Genomic DNA, 20,962 nt, shown 5'->3' on the forward strand with positions numbered 1-20,962 from the left:
TAGATTATAAATCTATGGTGTTACAAATGTATTTATCAGTCATGATGATCTGATGTAGAAGTGCACTTTCACTAATGCTTCACTTTGTTCCAGCCCAGGTACTAACTATTAGGTTAAAAGCAAAACGGCAACATATACTGCATTTATATTTGGTTAAAAAACTTGCACTAATATAGCATTCATGACACCTCAAAATACTTTATACTAAATGTCACTATTATAAAAAAAAATAACAAGATCATCAATTTGCACTCAGAAAAATCATTAAGTGACACAAATAGCTGGATAATTTGTTTTGGTGATGCTTGCTTAAAGATAATTTGGAGAACTAGTTTGCTTTTTCTTTTAATAGGGGCTTCAGATCTTTAACATTCATCCAAAAGGATAAATGAACCCTTGGCTGAGCAGCTCATTTTAAAGGTGACATCTCAGCATTGCAGCACCGCCTCAATACTGTGTCAGAGACTGTGTAGATTAAGTATTCAGATCTCTGCAGTAGGGCTTGAATAGTCAGCTTATTGACTCAGGCAAATGGGGTACCACGACTGAACCAAAACTTGCACACAATGGCCTTGCTTATTAAAATAGAAGATAATATGGGCATTTTGTTGAATGCATGCAAAGGACAAGTGGAATTATTTTCAGGAAAAAAGAAAACCAAAATTCTTAGAATCATAGTGTTGTGGGATCATTTGGCCCAAAAAGCCCTTACAGGATCCCTGCAAGAACAATTTAGTCAATTCCAGCTCCCCATAAGCATCGTTACATGCAAATGATGACACGTGTCAGACAACGGAATGTTTTCCACTTTTGAACCTATTATTGATAACAAAATCATAATCTTTTGAATCTTTTGCTCAATATCATTAGTAGTCTTTATACTTTCTCTAACACAGAGAAACTCACCACTTTAAAATGACTACCATGGATATGGTTCTGAGCAAAAGCAGTAATTTATGTAGAAATCCATGCATGCATCTTGCTCACTCTGTCATGAGTATGGGTTGGAGATCACCATTTTTAGTGAGGAATCATCTGCACAAGTCACTTCAACTCTTTTCACTGAAATTCACCTACCCCTCTGTTTGATGTTTTAGACCTTTAAGACATTTTTAATATGCATGAATACAATATAAACAAAAGGCTCTATGGGCTGGATGCAACCTCAAATTTTGTTTTAAATATAGTGTTTACAGCTATGTTGCAGCTAATGAGTCTGAGTAGTATTAAAACCAATTCAAAGATCCAAAAGCAGTGTTTCATTCACTCCACTTTAAGCACTTATCTGCGATATTTTTGTCTCCTACAGTTTAAAACTTGACTCATAGCAGGAGCATTACTGTTCCACAAGACAGCATTGGCCAAAAAGCATATCAAGACTCATTAACTCTTAAAATATTCACTATTAGAATAGCTCAAAAGATCCATAACAACCCAATTTTAGTAATGAATTAAATTCATGAAATACTCAAAACACATCTTTATTAATCAAATATTTTGCATAATTTAGCACTGTAACAATGATATCTTGAGATCCAACTGTATTTAAACCTCTAAATTAGAATTCACAAGGAATTCCAGGAGTTTTTAAACAGAGCTATTTTCTTCCACTGAAAAATAGATGTCTGCTTTAAGAATTAACTGGTCATTAAATGTTTTTGGCTGATTGTGAGGAAGTTAAAATGCCTGCAAATTCTTACATCTCAACACTATTCCAACGAGCTTCAAAAGAAAACTTCCACATCTAATACCGTAATATTTTTATTTTCCATTGCATTAAATGTCAACTTACGGCCAATAATTACCAGGAGCTGCACTTAGATAGTTCCTTTCATGCAAGATTGTTGCAAGGCACAAGAATACACAAAAATATAGGTTTGCAAACTGCCTTACCACATTGCAAAAGTAACGTGCAAATTTCTTTGTGCACTCCTTGGTAGATGAACCAAAAGAACCAATTGACTAGTAACTTAACATTGGAGGAAAGTGGAGTGGCTGGATTGAAATCATGCACCACATATTAAAATGTTAACTTTTTCATTATGCAAGTAAGAAAGTGACAGCGTTTAATATATATTCTTAAACACTATGAACTTTCACTGAATTACTTTAAATCAAGTATGTAAACTTCCAAATTAGTCAAGCAATAGTAAACATCACAATAAGTACAAAAAATAATTAACATCGTTAAGTTGTTAATGACTCTCAAGACTATTAGGCAGCAGCCTGACAAGGAAGCAATACTCACTTTCTATATCTTGTTTGACAGCACTCTCTTTTCGAGGAAGTGTGGCTACATGGGATTAGATTGCAGGCATCAAAACACAAAGACAGGTTAAGTTACATGCCTTTGGCACAAACAGTGCAGAAGAATCACATTGGTTAGATACTAGGCAGACAGAGATGCACGTGCATGCAAGACATATTGCTTATTATTCTACATATCAGCAAAGCCCACTACTGTGCAAAAATACATTCTTTCATGGCTTCCTTTAGCAGATATTACCTTAATAAATGCAAACTCACATACACATAACTTGCATTATGATTATCACCAGGAGAGAGCCGGGGTACTAAACTTGAAGACCAAGGAGGGAGATTTTAATGAGGTTCTTAAAATTAATATAGGTTTTGGAGAAGTGAAATGTGTGGATTTAGAAAAGTACCCTTATTGACTTGCTAAGGCCAAAATAATATTGCACAGGAATATTCACTGTATTTCCTTATATATCTAATCATTTTATAAACCCCGTAATGGTTTTCTATTTCACTACCCCCATCCCTTAAAATCATAAAAATACTCCACCAGCTTGCCTTTCTGCAAAGTACCCGTCACTCTGCATCTTTTTTTGCTATAGAGATAAAAGTTACTGCAGGTGTCATGAAGCAACTTCACTTCAAATCAACTTAGTCTTGTTAGAATTACAACTCAATACTCATTTTCCTTTTTTTTTTGACCACCTGGAAATATTGAGTGACCTGACAGCTTTATGTTCCATTGAGGTAAACTCGCAAAATTCCTTCCTGCTGTTCAGCCTCAGACACATTTCCATACAAGCCCAATGGTTTACCTCTTCCACTCACTGTTAAAGGGAACTCCAGTGTTGATCACTAGGCTGATGCTGGGGATAAGAAATGAGTTAGAAGGGCAGTCTTGGGGTGCCTAAACCAAATCTGTGATGATTTCTTAAGATATTAAAAACTGCAGGCTTTTGACAAAGTGAATTTGGACAGAATTTTAGACAAAGTTTGTGCCAACTAGGAGGATTATCAATTTAAAATTATCATGAGGGTGATAAGTAGAGCTAGGAGAATGTTTGTTGTTCTTAGAGAACGGGATGCATTGTATGTTTATCTGCTCAAACTTAAAGCAGAAGAAGGCACAATGCTATGAAAAGTGAGCAGGCCATAGGGAGCAGTTTCAAACTAGCCTAGCAAAACTGGACTTAAACACAGGCTAATAATTGTCTGGTCAGCATCCAATTACGTTGGAAAGAACTCTCATTTAAATCGAAATAGCTAAAACATTCTTAATACTACTTAATTACAAATGTTCTAATATCGATTTTCTTCAACCACTTAAACCAGAAAGGCATTTCGCTTGGCAAGAATAAAAAAGAGTTTGTAAGGCCAAGAACTTTCCAGCAAATTCAATCTGGTTTACTTTAAGGTTGCTGAATTTGGCTAAATATTTTGTTTATAATTTCTTCTCAATAAATCTTTACAAGTTTTAACCAAAAATAAGCAAAGTGCACAAATATAGGAAAGACAAAACATTTAACCATGACAATGAACCAATAGAAATCATTGAAATAGTGGCAGAATTACACTGGTACAAGAAGTGACTCAAGCATTTTCATAGTCTACAGAGGAATATAATTGTAATGAGAAATTTCTCATTACAATGAATGAAGCCGTTTCACAAATGGAGCTGCAAAAATCTGAAATTATTTGAAGTAAACATTAAAATTGACAAAAATGGTGTGAAAGTTTAGTGGATCAACTTATACCGATTTGGCTTCACACACAAAATAGATGAATCACTCATTCTAATAAAACATGACATCATATTAATCTAATCTGACTAGAAAATAAATGAGATGACATTCTTGCAACATCTAATTAAAGATGACCCACTTAAAATTTTGCCTGAAAACCTACTGTTATTCTATTTCTCCATCTGGCTACATTCACAACATTACCCAATTATTCAGCTTGCTTTTATCCATAATGTTAGTTTTTCCAGTCAATTAAAACAGATATTGTAGAAACTGATGAAAAGTAATCAAGAAATTATGCAAACTTCCCTGGGCATGATTAAACAATTAAATCACAACATGCAACAAGAGGAATAACACCAGTGTCACTGAAGAAACATAAGCCTTCCTGCAAATCTCTTCATTTTGTAAGTCTTGGAGGCAAGGTTTGTTTCTACTGACAAAGGATTTCACTTCTTGAGACCATTCCTTCCAAATGGAAGAGTAGACCTACCAAACTTTTTTCCTTCTTTTGACGTTCCAGTCATCTTGACCTTTGCAACCTCAAAGAATTCCTTAATTTCCCTTTCATACAGCCTGGAAATATAGTCTACATAGTTCTGCAAAGAAATAAAAACAGGGAAGATTTTCACACTCTGTTCTTCTGAGTAATGTGTAAACTTAAATACAAGGTAAAGCAAATATATGAAGGCACACAGTTTTCAACTGCTGAAAACAATTGGAGTCAAGCAATTATAGTCAAGAACTAGCCTACAGAATAAAAATGCAAGTTTTCTGTTTGGTTTATGTAAGATATACATTGCCACCTTGCAGTGACAAACTCCATTTAACCATGTCTAGGGAGCTGAAGTGCAATTTACTGTTGGAACTGTGACTTCCAATATTAGCTGAACTGCATGCAAAGAATTCCGACTCTCAGTCTCAAGACTCCTACTCCAAACTTACAATACCAAATCAATTGGTTGGTAGTCCTCTGTACCTTGGAATTCTGCAGAGCAGTCTGGCAGACTTATCAGAACCTGAACTCTGCCTTGTAAGGCTGACTCAATATTAATCTTCCACTGTCAAATACTTCACCTGCAAAAAAGACGTGGTTTACCTTCCATGCATGCCCATCTCACTGTTATTCCCAGTGTTGGATTTAGAAATGAATTATCTGTAAATGTGGGTGAATATTGGCTGTTACCTTAAAGAACAAACATGTGATTACAAAATAACTGAAATCAAGATGATGGACTTCTAGATTAAAAGGGAAGGAGGACTGCCAAGTAATTTAATCTCATCTTCTCTCCTCCTAGCCGTATCTATCAGAAGTCTGCAAAGATCTGTCAGGTGGCATCAATCACCTCTCGGGCAATTCCAAAGTGCAGAAGTGTCCATTTTATACGTTGATTATTTCTGCTAGTCTAGGGTCCAGAATAAAATGAATGATTGTTGAGCTAGCAGTGTGATATCTTGCACATATTAGCTTAAATTGACATGTTTCTAATATATCTTAGTGCCTTAATAATTACTGTCAAGCAGTAACATTCCAAAAGATTAAGATAACTACAACATGTATTCAGGACTATAAAACAATGACATTATGTAGGTACTCAGTATTAGCATGGAGTAAGATGAAGAGGCTGAGCATGATGTTCAATTAAGTCAAAAAAGAAGCTAACCGCGGAGAATAACTAATGCAGGAAGAGATTTACGACTTTGATGTGAAGGTCAGAGAGATGTGCTGAAAATAGGATATTAAGTAAGTCTGCAAGGAACGTACATGCTAGTAATAATTTCCAATACCTGAAGTAGGAGTCAGAATAATGAGAGAATTAAAAGGCATTTATTACTAAAGCAAGAACAATGAATAATATAGGTGAATGACTGAAAATCCCACATGAAAAGTAGCTAAGCTTAAGATACAGAGCCAATACTAAATAAAACATTAAGATGTAGCATCGATGGAAGGGATAACTTAGGAGACCAGTAGTTACCATGTAAGAGCATAGAAAAAAGGTGTCAGAGAGAAAGTACAATCAAGGAGGAAGAGGATTTGTAGTCAACAGAATACAACAGGAGGAAGCCACAATCACTTACAGGAAAAGCTTCCAAGTAACAGATGGTGATTATCAATTTTTATTAAGAACTGCTTCTTTGTACTGAATGCAACTTACTTAATAAATCTCTTGTACCTATAACCTTGTTATAGTTGTCAACCTTCAGTTAAATTAAACTGAATTTGGAAAGTAAAACACAGAAGAGTACAGCACAGGAACAAGCCCTAAGGCCCACAATGTTGTGCTGAACTAATTAAACTAGTAATTAGATGCCTAACTAAACTAATCCCTTCTGCCTACATAGTGTCCATATCACTCCATTCTCTGCACATTCATGTGCCAATAAATTATAACTGACACAATCTTACATAGTTTGTCCACTAGTGTACAGATCCCCTTTTATGAAATTTAGAGCCGAGCTAAATCACAATGAGCTTCATTTGGGATATCTCTGCTAATGCAATATTTTTTCTAATTAGTTATACAATTCATGTCCCTCATTCTAATCCATTTTAAACTGTGGAAACTCATACATTGAGAAAGTAAATTATATTTACTTTCTGTTTAAGAACCTAAAGGTTGAACTTTGAAAGACAATCTGTATTCAGCGTGCTAAAGGGAATAAAATATGGTAGAAAACTGATCATAGTAGTGAGCTCCCATTACTTAGTCTTCTCTTCCTTTCCGACAACATTCATGTTACTTCCGTTGCAAACCTGCATGATGCATCACCTGTACATGTAAGTTAGTCATTAACACAACAACATAATTGCTATCATTAGTTCAAAGTGCTCAGTGGCTGACCTCAGCCCTCGAGTTATGCTTTTAAACTTTATACTGAATCATCTTAATCTTAAATTAACAACATCCCAATTACTTGTTAATCCAAGTCAGCAGTTCTTTAGCTGCCTGTCACAATGTCTTTTTGGTGATTGCAGCGTGAGGGGAAAGTGGTACAAGTGGGAGATTGCCACTGCCACACCCTTCCCGGCAAGGCTGCTAGATGGTACCCACCCCTCATACGTCCAAGGCCATTGAAGGCCCTCCCAATCTGAGACTTCAGGGAGAACATGAGATTTTTCTCCCCCAATCCTGCCATGCAAGCTCATGAACCAACTTTCTTCATGTAGTAATTCAGAACTCAAAGGTACGAGTTAGCTCACTGCTGACTAGCAAAAACAAAAGTCCAATAGTTGAAACACATCTCCTAGCTGAAAGATAATATCAATGCTGGCATCATTTAGACTGCTTCTCTCATTTAATCAAATATATCAAATATATCTAAGACATGAAGCAAAAGAAATCCACTGCCAAATTATTGAAAGTAACATTCTAACAATCAAAACTGATTGCAGTGGTTGATATGAAGTCATACCTTATTCAAACCTTCATACTTCTCACGATCAGTATTCTTCAACCATTCCATTAGTTTGGCATATCTAAGTAGATCTCGATGGAATGGGAGGTGTTTGGGGAGAGTCAGCTCAACTGAGTGCTGAGCCAAGGATGAACTTTGATCATGCCCCTAAAAACAAAAATATCACAGGTCAGCAACTATTGTGTTAAGGTCTGAAAATCCTAAATAAGTTAGAGAAAATCTAAGGGCAAAAGCTAGAAATGAAACTGGTTCTTTTCTACCACACCACAATATCCGAAATCATCAGAACTATGAAGATTATAAAGGAAATAACTAATAAAAACTTTCTGTGCACTGATACGACTATTACAAGAGCTATGCTCTAGGTTTTCAATTCATAAATCTACAGAGGAAAAAAAGCATTTCACTGTCAACAGAAAGTGGAACCAGCTGAAAATACTCAATGAAAAATAAATTACATAAATCACACCGTTAAGCAAATTAAAATGGGCAAGATTTTGTTAAAAAACAGCTGATAATTAAATCCAAGGTTATTTTTGGCAAGTCAATTCTCTATGAAGACATATTATTTGAAACAGATACCTTACAATGAGTTTACAGTGGATTACTAATGTGAAGGTAAGGCCCTGTTAGTTTTTATTCTTGATTAAGTACAAGGGCCTGGATTTTGCTGAGTGGGCCTTTCTGCCCAGACTCTCTATTACCTCAACGACATCTTTTCCAGGTCCATCCACAGGTCTTTGTTGTTATTTAGTAGAAAACCAGAGCACCCAGAGAAAACCCACAGAGTTACAGGGTGAATGTGCTAACAGAGAGCACCAGAGGTCAGAATTGAACCTGGGCTGCTGAAGCTGTGATGTAGCAGCTCAAATAGCTGCACCACTGTGCCACCCAATTGGCAAAGTCTTGCTTTATCTATCACAGCAGTGAATCCATATGGCATCTGCTTTATTCTGTAGTAGCACTCTTGTCCAGAGCCAATATACTGAAGGTTTGTGCACTTCCAGAGCTGAAATAAATATCCTAAATCTGTCACCTTAATCCTGTAGTGAGAGTCCTGCAATTTGAAGGTGCTGTTTTTCAGATGTTGAAGTCCTAATCTCCTTTTTCCAGTGCACAGGACAGGTGCCACAATGTTGATTCAAAGTGGACTAGACAGGTCTCCCAGTGTCCTCAGTGTTCCTCCCTCAATCACCAGAAAAAAATAAATGAACTAGTCATTTATTTTGTCAGCCCTCACTGAATGTATCTCTACAACAATAACAAATACACTACAAAGCACTTTGGACACCCTGAGCAAATGTCTGATAATATAATCAGAATTACTACCACCAATTGATATATTTTTAAAAAAAGTCACAATTGAATGGTATCATCATGCATTAGTAGTGATATTTAAACTAATCAACAAGTGCCTCTCAGCTTTTCCTGCACCAGTGGTACCAAACCCTCCTGTGCTACACAGCTGACCCAGTGTAACAATTAAGTGTCATTGTAACTTCTCTTAAAGGTTTGAATGTCCAGTCACCATCCGAGCCATCTATTCTGCTAGATGCTCCTTCAAACTATTATGGGTGAACTATTTCTTTTGTGAATACTGCCTGTATTCTATCAGCTTGGGCAAGCATTTCCTTCCCAATTATTTTGAATGTTAATTGGAAACAAAGTAGTTCCTTCCCCAATTTAAAATGGTAGTTGTCCTCAAAATATCTATAGAGAAGGCAGTCTACTTCATTGATACAACTCTGAAGCCAGCTAATGCTCCTGTCTTCAAAATGACATAAAGCACTCTTCCTGAAGGATTCTGTTTCCGAGGTCTAGACATGTAAACTCTTATTCCCATTAGAGAAAACGGTAAGGAAATTTCCATTGAAACTACGATTCCGAACAGCTAGCCAGCCAAAGGATGTAGAATTGTAAAAAATGGTTACATCCATTCTTACAAAAGCACAATTTCAAACAAATATTTTAAAATATTTTAGAGGAAATTTTAACAAAATGGGAGGCAAATTGATTTTTAAACAGTTTTACTAATTAACATGTGCAGGCCAGCCAAAGCTACAGCTATCTTTTAGAATTGCACAAATTAAGATCACAAATAATACAAGTGTCCTACTGATCCATATCAAATTGGTAATTTATTATTAAGAAAAGGAATCTGTACGCAAGTGGTTTCTGAACATTAAAACTGGTTAGTCTGAAGCTGTGTGGGAGGAACTGCAACATATGAACCAGCCTCAAACTGTATTCAGGCAACACTTTTAACTTAAAACTTCCCAGATTTGCAGCTGTGAAACTCCATCAGGATGAGTTTTAAAAAACATTCCGTTTGTCATAAACAACATCACTATCTCATGCAAAATATTAAAACAAACACAAGGACAATTATTTAAATTCAAAGTTTATAAATGGTACGTATAGTGAAATCTGGGTTTATGATGGAAGATCACAAGTGCTAAGATTAGGAAGCAGTGCTGGTAGATACCAAGCAGGTATCAGCTATTGCTAAGCCTTGCAAATAACTTAAAATTTAACATTCTGACAAATGCAGTGCCATTACAACTTTTTTTTCTTTATTTACTGAAAGGGAGAAGGTTTGTTGTTCAAAATATGGAATACTTTATGATATTGCAGTTAAAAAAAACTCGTTGAAAACACATGTAGAAAATTGCATTTAGTACTCAAAGATTTAAAAGCCCAACGAGCAGTAAGAGCTGAAAAAGTATCTCATGCTCAGGGTACTCACAGAAACTGAGTGGTAGGAGGCTCTGCGATAGTACAGGGTGAGAGTCTGAGTAAACTGATTAAAAACAAAATAAAAATGAAACAAAAGAGTGATAGAGGAGAAGGAGAATCAATGTAGAAATTTACTAGTACCGGGATACTGACAATGGCAAATATACAAGAGCCTGTGTAAAAAAACCAACATCTACAAATTAGTTACAAAGCTGCAAAATTATCAATGACCCCAGTTTCTTCTAACTTCTGTTCAGAGCACCAGCCACCACAGCCAGATAGATATACGTGGTTTACTAAGTGACAAGAATCTAGAAGTGTTATTTTTAAGACAATCCAAATCAACTGAACATATGCGTGTGTTTATACCTCCAATATGCAAAGGTATACACACATTAACAATTCTCTTCAGCATTTGGGTTACTTCTTCTAGACCATTTAATTTTCCAGTCATGGTGGGGGTGGGGTGGGGGTGGGGTGGGGTGGGGAGCAGCTTGACTTCAAAGGATGTTGATGCTAAGTACAATAACTCTCATATTAGCAGGAAAGAGTGACACCTTTGTTTGGATACTCTTCAGAGAGCCCCAGTAAAAGTCACAACCTGGGAGTCCTAATGACAGCTATCCAACTCTCATAATTCACTAAGTAAGCCTCTAGTTCTGTGCCTGCCAATGGAACATCCCATGAATTTGGTGGATGCATACAGGACAAATCTTGGAATTTTGTACTGATGATTTCTGATTATTAGCACACAAGCTCAAAGAAAATATTGAAAATAGTGTAATATACATTTAACCTGGATTAGAGAAAGTATAATTCTGCGTACAGTTCGGGCATGTTATTTTTACAAAATGAAACTATGCAAAAATCCTTGGAATATTCAACTGCAAATATTCACCTTGTGTTTTCCAGTAACCGATATTTCAATTCTGTCACAAAATGGTTGCTACCTTCTTTGCTATGTCCTCGAGATGAAGAAAATATGGACACAAACTTATGTAATCAGTCTAAAACCAGTAGTACATATTTGCAACACACTACCATTGAAGCAACCCTAAATATTCTTTTTTTATTAAGTACATAAATACAGACCAAAATGAGTAAAAAGAGATGAAAAGATAAAATCATTTGATGAAAATCCTAGGGTATGCAAAACATTAGATAAAACCCCTTGCCATTTTAGGTAAACATCAATTGTTACAACTAATCTGCCATACAAGAATAATGCAGTCTTCCCCCTTATCTTTGACATGACTTCCTGCTCTTTTTGAGATTAGGTGCATCTTGGCTTCCACTTCCAGGATTGGTCTTGAGCCATTACTGGCCACAAGCCACTTCTTCAGGATGACTGCTGAAAATTCTTGACTGAATTGAACTTTGGATTTTCAGCCAAATATCTACATTGTTTATCTCAGTATTAAATCATGACAATTTGATGAATTTATCTGGTCTCCTTCTGTGCTGCAACTATTCTATGATTCCATGATCTAATCTTGGATCTGAAGACAAATCATTTATAAATGAAAGAATGCTTTCAATGATTTAAATATGATCAATAAAGACAAATTATGAACATTTATACAGCAATAAGATAAAATGGAATATTTCTTTCTCGAGAAACACATTATAGGAAAGCAATCAGTACTTGGCATACCTGCTGAACAAAGACATTATTAAGATGGTTGGTCAGTCTCCTAGCAAACTGTTCGCGCAGATCCCTGAACTGCTGTTGCTGCTGTCTCACTGCATGAAGCTCCTCATGTCCTGGAATAAATTATCCGAAAATCAAGGTAAATAGTTAAAGAAAAATTGCAAAATGTGTAAAATTAAAACAATTTTACCCTTATTTCACAAAAGCAAAGGAAGTGACATTAGCAATTGAGGGGAACATTCAAAAACTGCTTTCAATTAGCAATTCAAAGCAGGTTTTGAATGTTCCCCTCCTCCCAAATCACAGGACTAACACCTTACACATGTTGTATACTGTAATTTGTTTAATGCAACCTTGGTCTCCTTAATTTAGTCACATTAACGCTTAAAACAAGCTGCTTTCAGAGTTATGTCCCAATCTAAATCAATACAAATGTTGTGTGGACTTGTATTAGGGCATTGAACTCTATTGACAAGCCAGACATGTCAAGCAAAAATAGCTAAATGCATAAGTGGTCAGTTAATAATTACTCAAATACAAGGTGCATTGAGCATTGCCAAAAAGTATTCACAGAATCACAAAGTGGTTGCAGCATGGAAGAGGGCCATTCAGCAGGTTGAGTCCATGCCAGCTTTATACAAGAGCAATCAGCTCATCCTAACTCCCCAGTCATACAAATTTTTTCCCTTCAGATATTATCCAGTTTTACTTTAACCACTACAACTGAAACTGCCTCCTCTACTCTCACCAACCATTCACTGTGTATAATATTTTTTCCCTAACACCACTTTTGGTTCTTTTGCCACTCACAGCTCTTGATCACTCATATAGAAAAATTAAGTAAATCCATCATAAAAGTGTAGGTACAATACCTGGTCGAAGGGCCACATTCATACACTGTAGAAGGGCCTCGGCAGCATTGGTGCATGCTTCAATACCTTTAGAAGAAGAAAGATCTCCATCGGTAAGGGCTTTAATGTGGCCTTTGGATAGGTCCAAATAATTCTGCAAAATAAGCACAAGTACAGTCTAGATTCCATGGCATACAATCTCCTAAAAACATAAAATGCATGAATCCATAAGTGGATCAGTTGCTGATTTGCAGATACTAACTGTTGATGTTTCAGGTTTTACAATCTGTATTAATAACCTAGATAAAGAGAGCAAGTGCAATGCATTCAAGTTAACTAATGATACAAAATGAATGCAAAGTAAATTGTGAGGAGGGTATATACCCAAAGGACAGTGTCCAGGCTGAACTATTCATTCTTTAGGGTCCCAAGGCTGGAACTTCTATCTATAAATATTACAAAAGCCCCACATATTTTCCAAATGTGTACCTAATGATGACAGAATACAATGCCACAGAAAATAAGCTTGTAATTAAGCAAGAACATAATTAAGCAAGTGCAACCAGGTGCAGCTCCTGACAAACTGTGTCAAGGACTGGATTTGGATGTACTCAGGATCATCCGGGATGCTGAGAGCATCATGGATGAGACTTTTACTGAGGTGGTCACACCCAAGGTAGAGGCTTCAGATAGATGGATGACCACCAGGAAAAGCAAGGGGATAGTGCAGGGTTCCCCTGTCACTATTCTCCTCACGAACAGGAGGATGTTCTTTCAGGAGCTCACAGCAGTAGTCAGGTCCCTAGCGCTATGACTGCCTCTGAGGCTCAGAGAGAAAGGGTGCAGTCAGACAGGGCAATAGCGATAAGAGGCTCGATAGTAAGGAGGACAGACAGGAGATTCTGTGGCTGCAGAAGAGATGCCAGGATGGTGTGTTGCCTCCTGAGTGCCAGGGTCATGGATGTCTGAGAGACTGCAGAAAATTCTCAAGCAGGAAGGCCAACAGCCAGAGGTTGTTGTACATATTGCTACAAATGACATAGGTAGACAAGAGATGAGGTCCTGCAGAATGATTATAGGGAGTTGGGTAAGAAGTTGTGAAGCAGTACCTCAAGGCTAGTGATCTTTGGACTACTCCTGGTGCCACATGCTAGCGAGGTCAGAAAGATAAAGATAGGCCAGATGAATTTGTGGCTGAGGAGCTGCTGCAGGGGGCAGGGATTCAGGTTCTTGGACCATTGGGATCTCTTCTGGGGTAGAGGCAACCTGTTCAACAGGGATGGGTTGCACTTGAACCAGAGAGGGACCAATATCCTTGCTGGGAAACTTGTTAGTGCTACACGGGAAGGTTTAAACTAGGTAACTAGGTTGCCGGGGGCGGCACTCCGAACCGGAGCAAATCATGAGATAAAGCAGTAGCCAGCAAGAGCACGTTCAGTAATCAGGATAGCCAGGGGCACAGTAAAGGGAGGGAATGGAATACTCAATTAAACTGCTTCTAGTTCAATGCACGAAGCTCAACAGGTAAGGCGGACGAACTCAGAGCATGGATTGGCTCCGAGGACTGGTATGTTATAGCCGAAGGGCCTGTGTTCGTGCTGTATTGCTCTATGACTATATTATATCTGCATGCACTTTTCAATAAATTCCTATGTCCACATTTTACAGAGACATTTGCCATGTTTTAATTATTAGCTTGCACCAGTGAAAGTGCAACCTCAGCAACGTCCACTAATTTCCATTGTAAATGTGGATGCAGGCTTGCTTGAGATTAGATTTGGTCTATATGTAATACTGTAGTAACGATATATTAAAAATACTTTAAAACAAACAAAAAAAAAACGATCCTTATCCCCTACTAACATTTTTTCAATACAACTTCTGATCTCTATAAGGCCCATTGGGAACAAAGTAGCAATCTGTGTATGGAGCTGCAAAATATAGGTGGGGATTCAAATGAATATATGACAACTGCATTTACTATAAAGAAGAGCATTGTAGTTGGAGAATTCAAGGAGTGGGCGGTGGAACGAGAATAAATTACCATTAAAAGGGAGGTATTAGATGTCTCAAAAGGTGATTAAATCTCCAGGGTCTAATGAGACATACTCCAGGCTGCCACAAGACCCAAGGGAGGAGATTGCTGGGGCTTTGACAGAAATTTTAATACCTTCTTTTGGCCACAGAAGAAATGCTAGATGTCTGGAGTATAACAAATGTGGTTCCTTTAGAAGAGCAAATAGTTTAAGCTGGTGAGCCTAACAACAGTGGCAACGAAGTTACTGGAAAAGATTCTGAGGGCCAGAATTAATTTGCACTTGGACAAGGAACAATTAATCAAGGATAGTTAGCATAGCTTTGTTAAGGGAAGAACCTGTCTGTCTAATTTGATTGAATTTTTCAAAACGGTAACTAAGTGTGTCAATGAAGTTCATGCAATCGATGGCAGTCTATTTGAACTTCAGCAAGGACTTTGACAAGGTACTACATAGGAGACTGGTCCAAAAGACAACAACCCATGGGTCCAGGACAATTTGGCAAATTGAATTCAAAATTAGCCTGGTGATAGAAGACGGTGATGATTTAGTGTTGTTTTTGCAGTTGGAAGCTAGTGACCAATGCGCGCACCACAGGGATTGTACTTGGTACCTTTGCTGTTATAGATCTGAACGTGAATGCAGGAGGTATGGTTAGTAAGTTCACTAATGACATGAAAATTGGTGGTATAAGGAGGGTAGCCTTCAGCTCAGAACAATATTGATGAGTTAGCAGGCTGGTCAGATGCAAGTTAAATCTAAAAGAAATGTGAGGCGAGGCATTTTGGGAGGACAAATAACACTAGGACTTAAAATGGAGTGGTCCGACACTTGGAAGTAAAGGAACAGAGAGATCTCGGTGTGCACATCCAAAAATTTTCCAAGGCAGCCAACACAGGAAGACAAGGTGGTAAAGAAGGCTTACTGGAATTCCTGCCTTCACCAATGGGGCATAGAATAAAAGAGTCAAGAAGTTATAGTACATCTATATGAAACATTAGTTAGGCCACAGCTGGAGTATAGGTGCAGTTCTGGTCACCACACTGTAGGAAGAGTGTGACGGCACTGGAGAGGCTGTACCGGAGATTCACCTGATACAGGTTTTTGACCCCAAGTTGACAATTCCTTCCCCCCACAGATGTTGGTTGACCTGTCGAGTTCCTCCAACAGTTTGGTTGTTGCTGTCAACTATCACCCTTTGCTTCCTGTCATTGAGCCAAGTCTGGGATCCAAGTTGTCACTCTCCCTTCGATTTCATGGGCTTTTACTTTTTTAACCAGTCTGTCATAGGGAATTTTTGTCAAAAGTTTTGACAAAATCCATGCAGTCCCTCCAGGAAATATACTGCCTTCATCTACCCTCCTTGTTACATCCAGAAATTCAGTCGTTAGTCTAGCACAATCTTCCCCTAACAAATTAAAGATGGCTGTCCTTGGTTAACCTATGCCTTTCGAAATGAAGGTGTACAATTTCCCTCAGAATTAATCCCAATTATTTGCCTACCAAGGTTAAACTAACTGGCATGCAATTACTTGGTTTATTCCCTTTCCTCTTTCCAAATAAAGATACAACATTAAACTGTGCTCCAATCTTCTGGCACCAATCCTGTAACCTGCAAGGTTTGAAAAATAATGGTCAGAGCCTCCACAATTTCTTCTCTTACTTCTTTAAATATTCTGGGATATTTTTTCAACCAGGTAATTCTGTTAAAAATTCCTCTGTTAATTCCAACCTATACATCACCTTTTCCTTCCAACTATGATATCGGGATCCTCCCTGTCTCATGAAGATCACTGTTCATTGATAACCTTTTCCACATCCTCCACTTTTATTATAGGTTTCCTTTTTTGTTCATATAGATTTACATGTGATTATAGGAATGTAGTGGTTAAAAAATATAAAAAGGGCAAATGCACATATATGGCTTTACAAAGTGGTGCGAATACCTCCTGGTTTCTAATGCTATCAGGACCGCAATTAGTTCAATGACATAGTTGAGTATATGGTCCTAGAAATTATTTTGTATGCAAAATGTGTTGAAGTGACAATTCTTGAGGGATCTGCACGAGTTTTGATCCAGGCTGAGGGAGAAATAGCCTTATGCATCGCATCATGCTCACTAGAATTGCAATATCTGGATATTTTGCATGTAATTGTGCAAAAACTGCATGTTATCTGAGAAAGCCAAACCTTGCTACACATGGCAGGAACTCTAAAAGTAGTAGTCCGCAACCATTTCAAATAATGTGGTCGTTTTGGAACACATTCACCCGCAAATTGTGGGTCCATAATGGGGACAGGCACCATGCATCTCTGATGGTGGATGAGCATCTGGGGCAGTTACAGTGACTACTAGGGAGAGTGTAGGCCTCAAAAAGATCTGCCTTTTGAAGCCCACCCTATTCATAAAGCATGAACATGCACTAGAATAGCACAAAATGATTATCAATTGTTCACTGTATGCGAACAGACATCAGGATTACACACTCAATGGCTTCCATGCGCAAGGGCATTATCGACACTAAGTTTAGGGTGAGAGGGGAAAGATTTAAAAAGGGGCCTGAGAGGCAACTTTTTCACCCAGAGGGTGGTGAGTATATGGAATGAGCTGCCAGAGGACGTGGTTGAGGCAGTTACAATACTATCATTTAAGAAGTACTTGGATAGGTACATGGAGGGGAGGGGCCTGGAGGGATATGAGCCGAAAGTAGGAAATTGGGACTAACTGGGTGAGCACCATGGTCGGCATGGACTCGTTGGGCCGAAGGGCCTGTATTCGTGCTGTATTGCTCTATGATTCTAGGTCCACGTGCTACAATTTCCTGAAGCACTCAAAGTTGCTAACTGCACTTAACAATAGCTTCAAACACTATTGCAGAGCACATGAAAACATTGAACAAAGTAAGAGAACAACTAATGCATTGTTTCAAATTTTATCGCAAAATTGTTGAGGCAAGTGAATTCTGCCAACTCGCCAATCAACAAAAACTCATTATATATGAGTGAGAGGAGATGAGGAGGAAGAACATTTCACATACCACAAGAAATTCAATTTCTTCCAGGAGCTTCATATTATTAGTATTACTGAGTTGTATGAGGTCATTGCTTTGAGAAATGTGATCCATCTGCTCCTTTACACTTTGTAGCATTTCTTCATAACTGCTCAGTTTATACTCAATCTCATCCACTTCTTTAAGAGCTTCATCCAGCAACTGCATTAGGATATTCACCTGCTTTTCGGAAGCCATAATGGATTGGATGTTGGCCTGGAATGAAGCAGATTTCCATATTAGACAAAGTATTTTATGGCAATGTAACATTTTTGTCTTTTTAAACCATTTATCAGAGATCATTTAAAATCATTTCTTAGATTGTCCTAACTGACAGGTTTCAACTTCAAACTCTGTGGGCTATTCTTCTCTTAAATCAAGCTCTTTTATTAACTTGCTCAGGGAAACAAGGGGCAAACTCTGTTTAATAATTACATTTAGGTATTGCTCTGTGTTGGCTCTCTGTCAGATCCAATAAATTAAAGTGTTAAGAGAATTACATTGGATCTGATCTAATTTTTTCTATAGGAAGTAATACTTTCAAGAGAAATTATAAATGTGCACATAACAAAAATGATACAGCAGAATGTCTCAAATTATTGGCCTTTTATCTCTCTGCTGGAGTAGGTTAAACAGTGAACACTGTTGCTTTCAAAGCTAATTTAAATCTTTCATTGATAATTTTTTAAAGCACACAAGATTTAAAGTTTCTGGAAGAAAGGAGAAACAGAACTTTTTCAATCTGTCACTGCATTGCTTTGAAATTCCAATACTTTCCAAATGCCCCAAATCAAACAAAGCATTCCAATGCTGTTGAGATATCCTTTTGATATCTCCATATGTAGGAAAATTAAGTGGGTTTACCCAAGTACCACTGATTATGTAAATCAAATCCTCTGCAGCATCACCCAGTACATTTTAGTGATGGCAGGTGAACAGAGTGTGCAAAAGGGATACCTCTCCATCTCAGACATTCCCAGTGGCAGATGGCAGAATGCAGCTATGAACCCAGTTGTGATAAGTTCCATTGCCGAAGGCCAGATGGCCATTTTAATATCCTTAAGAGCTGATTTTAAATGTTATAACTGGTCACCCAAGAGTCTGCACGATGAGCAAGTTTTAGAGAGGCAGCCAACGAGTTATTGCAAATAATCATCCTGCTTGTCATAGCCGGTAGTCATGATTTTAATATTATCCAACAAACCACAAATTAACATACATTTAACAATTTACCAGACAACAAATATAATAATATTACTCAATAAGGCATTTTCAGTACTGTAGCAGTTAGTGTAACTCCATTACAGTGCCAGTGACCCGGGTTCAATTCCACCACTGTCTGTAAGGAGTTTGTACGTTCTCCCTGTGTCTGCATGGGTTTCCTCCGGGTGCTCCAGTTTCCTCCCACATTTAAAGGACGTACACATTAGGAGCTGTGGGCATGCTATGTTGGCACCAGAAGAGTGGCGACACTTGCAGGCTGCCCGCAGCACATTCTCAGTAACACAAAAAGATGCATTTCACTGTGTTTTGATGTACGTGTGACTAATAAATAAATCTTATTTTCATTAGATAAAATGGTCCCATCTTGTCGACAGTTCTTTATATATTCTACACTCACCCCATCCAACACTTGTAATTCTCTGGATAATTTTTCTGCAAATGCTTCAGCATTTGAGATGGCATATTCACAACCATCCATCATTATCTCAATATCTTGTTCTTCTCTTGCGTTCAACTCCTGGTATTCATCCAAAGATTCTTCATCCCCACCAGCCACACTCTGATTTTCACCACTTGGAACAGACTCTTTGGAGAAATTTGGTAAAATGGCACTCGATTACTCTTTAGAACACTAAGGTATTATTTTAAAAAAAATTAAGGCATGAACACTATTTTATGGTTACATTTAAAAGATTCTACAGAACCATTATTAAACAGGTGAAGAAATAGTGTACTGGTTAAAAAGAAAGACCTTTCACCTGTAATCTACACAAAAAACTAGTGTATTTTCTGGAAGCTCTCCTTGTATTTTTAAGCAAGATGGTAACTTTGTATGTTTAATATACAGACTGGCAGACCTATAATGATGATTTTCTTTATTATTACAGACTTAAAATATTTAAGTGTAATGTAATCCCTGCATTGCCTACACACTTGTTGATTTAGCTTATCAAGTAACTATCACAATGGCCAAATTTATGCAGTGTTGTTGTGTTATGCAGGGCAGTAAGTGCATCTGTGGGAATTCTGGTCAGTACTGTGTTAACAAGTATCAGATGGGTTGGCAGCTGGGGAGGGAAAACTACATCTGGGTCCTAGGTTAACTATAATGAAGGTTAACAAGGTTTCCCCCCATGCCCCCTGCTATTCAACAGAGATATGTAGGGGCTTAGGCCCAACTGCAAAATTACCCACAATGTGAATATCCTGCTGACAATCATAGTCAGGATTCATAGATCCAGGATGATTACTAAACTTTTTTTTAAGATGATTACTAAACTAAAAAATAAAATCACTAAATTACTAAACAAACTTCCCAAAGGTCACCAGAACCTGTGAATTATAACCTCAGCTTCAGAGTTAAATATAAATGACATTTTCAGCATGCAGTATGAATGCAGCACGTCTAGTTCCTCGGCTCAGCAAATTATGGAATAGCCCTACACTCAAATAGATGCATGCATCAAACTCCACACTGCAATGTGCAGGTGTGGAAGTCCAAATGTGCCTTTGTGAATGCTGCATTTGGCTGGTAGTTCCCTCCTGAACCTCCAGCCAGCTTGCTGTCAGTGCATTCCGGGTAATTGCTATTAGATGCATGGAAATTCTTTTGTGAACAAAGCAAGGTATATGCAGCAGGGTTCAAATTCAAAACTGATACTTATTCCATAAATTGTTAACTGCTAATTGATCTATGCTTAAATAGATTTCCATATTGCTATATTAATCATGTATGCACATTATATGGTAAGAAAATGTGTACTTTAGATTAATCAGTTTTCACTGGCAAGATGTCTTGCCTATTTCATTAAAGCCCACTGCTAGAAATGAAAGTAAGTTCATAACATGTGATCACAAAGTACTTATGAGTTCAAATAAATGACCGAATTCTAACAGGTACTATACAATGAAGAAATGAGATGGATAATCTGACAACAGGCTTTGTTGTGGATTTCTGTGCATTTAGCTTAGGAGAAACTCACACAAGTACAAACAG

At 37.5% G+C, this 20,962-nt stretch overlaps 1 protein-coding gene across 4 annotated transcripts in view; it reads right to left on the reverse strand.

The window, feature by feature from the left end:
- The window catches only part of exoc1 (exocyst complex component 1), a 59,015-nt gene that overhangs the window by 17,784 nt on the left and 20,269 nt on the right, over window positions 1–20,962 (reverse strand). For 2 of the 4 annotated variants that reach the window (XM_052010003.1, XM_052010002.1), the window contains 7 exons: window positions 19,364–19,551; window positions 17,731–17,958; window positions 12,678–12,810; window positions 11,809–11,918; window positions 7,416–7,565; window positions 4,492–4,597; window positions 2,249–2,293 (listed from right to left, as the gene is read on the reverse strand). In XM_052010003.1, the coding sequence (XP_051865963.1) occupies window positions 2,249–2,293; window positions 4,492–4,597; window positions 7,416–7,565; window positions 11,809–11,918; window positions 12,678–12,810; window positions 17,731–17,958; window positions 19,364–19,551 (960 nt within the window). The remainder of the gene's footprint in view (window positions 1–2,248; window positions 2,294–4,491; window positions 4,598–7,415; window positions 7,566–11,808; window positions 11,919–12,677; window positions 12,811–17,730; window positions 17,959–19,363; window positions 19,552–20,962) is intronic. The other 2 variants (XM_052010005.1, XM_052010004.1) reach the window with 1 other exon arrangement.

This window comes from Pristis pectinata, chromosome 2 (assembly GCF_009764475.1).
Source record: "Pristis pectinata isolate sPriPec2 chromosome 2, sPriPec2.1.pri, whole genome shotgun sequence".
In the NCBI taxonomy this organism is placed as follows: domain Eukaryota; kingdom Metazoa; phylum Chordata; class Chondrichthyes; order Rhinopristiformes; family Pristidae; genus Pristis; species Pristis pectinata.